The sequence below is a fragment of the Larus michahellis genome, unplaced genomic scaffold (genome assembly GCF_964199755.1).
Source record: "Larus michahellis unplaced genomic scaffold, bLarMic1.1 SCAFFOLD_340, whole genome shotgun sequence".
Classification (NCBI taxonomy): domain Eukaryota; kingdom Metazoa; phylum Chordata; class Aves; order Charadriiformes; family Laridae; genus Larus; species Larus michahellis.
In genome coordinates this window covers 1-5840 of record NW_027436227.1, presented here as the reverse complement: position 1 = coordinate 5840, position 5840 = coordinate 1, and the positions used below count along the sequence as shown (strand labels likewise).

General features: G+C 61.4%; 1 protein-coding gene across 1 annotated transcript; it reads right to left on the bottom strand.

Annotated features, from left to right (window-relative positions):
* Window positions 1-2341: 2341 nt before the first annotated feature.
* On the bottom strand, window positions 2342-5758 carry LOC141737108 (hydroperoxide isomerase ALOXE3-like). Its single transcript, XM_074571724.1, has 2 exons — window positions 5561-5758; window positions 2342-3687 (listed from the first exon to the last, which is right to left on the bottom strand). Exons 1-2 carry the CDS (start codon window positions 5756-5758, stop codon window positions 3508-3510), a joined length of 378 nt encoding a protein of 125 aa, XP_074427825.1. The 3' UTR covers window positions 2342-3507.
* Window positions 5759-5840: the final 82 nt, after the last annotated feature.

Genomic DNA, 5840 nt, shown 5'->3' with positions numbered 1-5840 from the left:
GGGGGTCCCCTCGGGGACAGACGGGGCTTCGGGGGACGCCAGGGTCCCTCGGGGGGGGGCGGCTCCTTGGGAGGGTGACGGGGTCCCTTGGGGGGGGTTGTCCCTCTGCGGGGGGGGGTCTTTGGGGGGGTCCCTCGGGGGTCCCTCGGGGTCCCTCGGGGGGGGGGGGGGTCTCTGGGGGTCCTTCGGGGGGTCCCTCGGGGGGGTCTTTGGGGTCCTTTGGGGTCCCTCGGGGGGGGCGGTGTCTCTGGGGGTCCCTCTGGGGGTCCCTCGGGGTCCTTTTGGGGTCCCTCTGGGGCGCTCCTGGGTCCCTTTGCCCCCCCCCCCCCGCCCCGCCCCTCAGTCCCAGTCCCTCCCAGTCCCGCCCCAGTTCCTCCCCAGTTCCCTCCCAGTCCCCTCCCAGTCCCTCCCAGTCCCCTCCCAGTGCCCCCCAGTCCCCCTCAGTGCCCCCCAGTCCCTTCCCAGTCCCTCCCAGTCCCCTCCCAGTGCCCCCCAGTCCCCTCCCAGTCCCCTCCAGTCCCTCCCAGTGCCCCCCCAGTCCCCTCCCAGTCCCACCCCAGTGCCCCCCAGTCCCCCCCAGTCCCCTCCCAGTGTCCCCCAGTCCCTTTCCAGTCCCTCCCAGTTCCCTCCAGCCCCTCCCAGTCCCCCCCAGGAATGCTGGGGCGGGGGGGGGCCCACCCGGGGTGGGCCCACCCAGTTACACCACTGGGCCCAGTAAGACCAGTTCCAGCCCTGCTTGCATCAGCAAAGCCCCCCCCCAGCCCAGTTACACCCTGGTTTACACCAGCGGGTCTGGGCCCCACCCCAATTGCATCCCAGTTCATCCCAGTTACACCCCAGTTTACACCACCGGGTCTGGGCCCCACCCCAGTTGCATCCCAGTTTACCCCAGTTCCACCCCAGTTCCATCCCAGTTGCGCCACTGGGTCGGTCTGGGCCTCACTCCAGTTCCATCCCAGTTACACCCCAGTTTACACCATTGGGCTTAGCCCCCCCCCCTCCAGTTTACACCACTGGGCTTGACCCCTCATCCCAGTTACACCACTGAGTCTTGGCTCCCCATCCCACTTACACCACTGGCTTTGGCCCCCTCGTCCCAGTTACACCCAGTTTACACCACTGGGCTTGCCCCCCATCCCGGTTACACCACTGGCTTTGGCCCCCTCGTCCCAGTCACACCCCAGTTTACACCACTGGGCTTGCCCCCCATCCCGGTTACACCACTGGCTTTGGCCCCCTCGTCCCAGTCACACCCCAGTTTACACCACTGGGCTTAGCCCCGCCTCCAGGTTACACCACAGGGCTTGACCCCCATCCCAGTTACGCCACTTGCATCCCAGTTCACCCCAGTTCCACCCCAGTTGCGCCACTGGGTCTGGGCCTACACCCCGGTTACACCCCAGTTTACAGCACTGAGTCTTGGCCCACCAGCCTTTTACACCACTGATCCAGGACTGGCCCAGTATGACCAGTTACACCCCAGTATAGACCCAGCCACAAGTTTGGAGCACTGGTTTTGGCCCCCCATCTCAGTTACACCCCAGTTTACACCACTGGGCTTGGCCCCCCTCACCATCCCAGTAACCCTCCAGTTTACACCACTGGGCTTGATCCTCATCCTAGTTACACCACTGCCTTTGGCCCCCCCCCATCCCAGTTACAGCCCAGTTTACACCACTGGGCTTGACCCCTATCTCAGTTACACCACTGGCTTTGGCCCCCAGTCCCAGTTACACCATTGGGTTTAGCCCCCCCCTCCAGTTTACACCACTGGGCTTGTTCCCTTATCCGAGTTACACCACTGCGTTTGGCCCCCCACCCCAGTTACCTTCCAGTTTACACCACTGGGCTTGCCCCGCCCCCCATCCCAGTTACACCCCAGTTTACACCACTGGGCTTGGCCCCCATCCCAGTTACACCACTGCCTTTGGCCCCCCACCCCAGTTACACCCCAGTTTACACCACTGGGCTTGACCCCTACTCCAGTTACACCACTGGGCTTGGCCCCCCCGTCCCCCCATCCCAGTTACACCCCAGTTTACACCACTGGGCTTGACCCCTACTCCAGTTACACCACTGGGCTTGGCCCCCCATCCCCCCCCATCCCAGTTACACCCCAGTTTACACCACTGGGCTTGACCCCTATTCCAGTTACACCACTGGGCTTGGCCCCCCCATCCCCCCATCCCAGTTGCACCCCAGTTTACACCACTGGGCTTGAACCCTACTCCAGTTACACCACTGGGCTTGGCCCCCCATCCCCCCCCATCCCAGTTACACCCCAGTTTACACCACTGGGGCCCAACCCAGTAAGACCAGTACGAGCAGTTCCCCCCCGCTGGGGGCAGCACTTTATTGACACCAGTAACAGCTCCCAGTACAGACCAGTTTGGACCATTGAAGCCCCCAGCAATGGATTTGGCCCCCGCCCCGTCCCGGTTACACCCCAGTTTACACCACTGGGCTTGGCCCCCCCAGTCCCAGTTATGGGGGGGTTGGGGGGGGGCTGTGGGGCAGTTATTGGGGGTCTAAGGAGCAGTTGGTTATGGGGCACCTATGGGGCGGTGATGGGGCTGGTATCGCGCGGTTATAGGGCAGTTATGGGGCAGTTATGGGGCAGCTATGGGGCAGCTATGGGGTGGTTATAGTGCAGTTATGGGGCAGTTATAGGGTGGTTATGGGGCAGTTATGGTGTGGTTATGGAGCAGTTATAAGGTGCTTATGGGGCAGCTATGGGGTGGGTATAGGGCAGTTATGGGGCGGTTATGGGGCTGTTATGGGGCAGTTATAAGGCGCTTATGGGGTGGTTATAGTGCACTTATAGGGCAGTTATAAGGTAGTTATGGGGCAGCTATGGGGCAGTTAGGGGGCCATTATGGTGTGGTTATGGGGCACTTACAGGGTGGTTATAGTGCAGTTAAGGGGCAGTTATAGTGCACTTATGGGGCAGTTATAAGGTGGTTATGGGGCAGTTGTGGGGCCATTATGGTGTGGTTATGGGGCAGCTATGGGGCAGTTATAGGGTGGTTATAGTGCAGCTATAGGGCGGTTAAGCAGCAGCTATGGGGCCATTATGGTGTGGTTATGGGGCAGTTATAGGGCGCTTATGGGGTGATTACAGGGCAGTTACGGGGTGCTTATGGGGCAGTTACAGGGTGCTTATGGGCAGCTATGGGGTGTGGCCCCCCCCCCCCGCCCCCCCCCCCCGATGGTGACGCTGTTCTTTATGGCGGGGGGTGGGGGGGGCAGCCCCACATTGGGTTATAGGGCAGCTATGGGGCAGTTATGGATGGGTTATGGTGCTATTATGGAGTGCTTATGGGGCAGTTATAGGGCACTTATGGGGCAGCTATGGGGTATCTCCCCCCCCCGCCAAAGGGCAAGGCTGTTCTCGATGGTGGGGGATGGGGGGGGTCCAGGTATGGGTAGTGGGGGACAGCCCCGCACTGGGTTAGCGAGCAGGTGTGGGGCAGGTGTGGGGCAGGTGTGGGGCACGCCCCCCCCCCCTCAGATGGCGACGCTGTTCTCGATGTTGGGGGGGTCGAGGTAGGGGTAGGGGCGGGGCAGCTGCGCGTTACGGCGCCGCACGCGGCGGGAGATGGCGGCCAGGCGGCGGCGGAATTCCCGCATGAGGCGCCGGGGGGCGCCCTCCGTGAAGTGGCGCTCGGGGTAACAGCCCAGGGGGCGCTGGGGGGGGAGAGGGGAGAGGGGGGTCATTGGGGCCAATGGGGCCATGGGGGGCACTGGGGCCGATGGGGTCAATGGCGTCAATGGGATCAATGGCATGAATGGGGCCAATGGGGTCATGGGGGTCATTGGCATCAATGGAGTCATGGGGGGTCAATGGGGCCAATGGGGTCATGGGGGCACCCAAAGGCCTGGGGTTAATGGGGCCAATGGGGTCAATGGTGTCGATGGGGTCATTGGGGCCATGGGGGTCAATGGGGTCATTGGGGCCATGGGAGTCAATGGGGCCAGTGGGGTCAATGGGGCCAATGGGGTCAATGGGGTCAATGGGGCCAATGGGGCCAATGGGCCCAATGGGGCCAATGGGGTCAATGGGGTCAATGGGTCAATGGGAGTCAATAAGGTCAATGGGGTCAATGGGGCCAATGGGGTCATTGGGGTCAATGGGGTCAATGGGGTCAAGGGGTCAATGGGACCAATGGGGCCAATGGAGTCAATGGAGTCAATGGGGTCAATGGGGCCAATGGGGTCAATGGGGCCAATGGGGTCATTGGGGTCAATGGGATCAATGGCATGAATGGGGCCAATGGGGTCATGGGGGTCATTGGCATCAATGGAGTCATGGGGGGTCAATGGGGCCAATGGGGTCATGGGGGCACCCAAAGGCCTGGGGTTAATGGGGCCAATGGGGTCAATGGTGTCGATGGGGTCATTGGGGCCATGGGGGTCAATGGGGTCATTGGGGCCATGGGAGTCAATGGGGCCAGTGGGGTCAATGGGGCCAATGGGGTCAATGGGGTCAATGGGGCCAATGGGGTCAATGGGGCCAATGGAGTCAATGGGGTCAATGGGGCCAATGGGGCCAATGGGGTCAATGGGGTCAATGAGGTCAATGGGGTCAATGGGGCCAATGGGGCCAATGGGGTCAAATGGGGCCAATGGGGTCAATGGAGTCAATGGAGTCAATGGGGTCAATGGGGTCAATGGGGATCAATGGGGTCAATGGGGTCAATGGGGTCAATGGGGTCAATGGGGTCAATGGAGTCAATGGGGTCAATGGGGATCAATGGGGTCAATGGGGTCAATGGAGTCAATGGGGTCAATGGGGTCAATGGGGTCAGTGGAGTCAATGGAGTCAATGGGGTCAATGGGGTCAATGGGGTCAATGGAGTCAATGGGGTCAATGGGGATCAATGGGGTCAATGGGGTCAATGGAGTCAATGGGGTCAATGGAGTCAATGGAGTCAATGGAGTCAATGGGGTCAATGGGGTCAATGGGGTCAATGGAGTCAATGGAGTCAATGGGGTCAATGGGGATCAATGGGGTCAATGGAGTCAATGGAGTCAATGGGGTCAATGGGGTCAATGGGGTCAATGGGGGTCAATGGAGTCAATGGAGTCAATGGAGTCAATGGGGTCAATGGGGATCAATGGAGTCAATGGAGTCAATGGAGTCAATGGGGATCAATGGGGTCAATGGAGTCAATGGAGTCAATGGAGTCAATGGGGTCAATGGGGATCAATGGAGTCAATGGAGTCAATGGGGTCAATGGGGTCAATGGAGTCAATGGGGCCAATGGGGGTCAATGGAGTCAATGGAGTCAATGGAGTCAATGGGGTCAATGGGGATCAATGGGGTCAATGGAGTCAATGGAGTCAATGGGGATCAATGGGGTCAATGGAGTCAATGGAGTCAATGGGGTCAATGGGGTCAATGGGAGTCAATGGGGTCAATGGGGGTCAATGGGGTCAGTGGAGTCAATGGGGTCATGGTGGGGGCACCTGGGTGCCCTGGGGGTCATTGGGGTGATGGGGGGGGATGGGGGGGTGGGATGGGGGGGGGGGGGTTGGGGGTGGGGGAGGGGCCCCTCACCATGTCGACGGGCTCGTTGCGCAGCACCCACAGCACCCCCAGGACGGTGGCCGTGGTGTTCATGGCGGGGAGGGCGGCCAGGAACTGCCCCTCCGTCAGCGGCTCCTTCGTCTGGGGGGGCGGCTCCCGCATGGCGGCCGGCAGGTTGGGCATGAAGGCCCCCAGCTCGAACTGCCCCACAAGTGAACAGCGCCCCATAGCGCCCCATAGCCCCCCATAGTGCCCCACAGCCACCCACGGCACCCACAGCCCCCCCCGGTGTCCCCTTTCCCTCCCCACG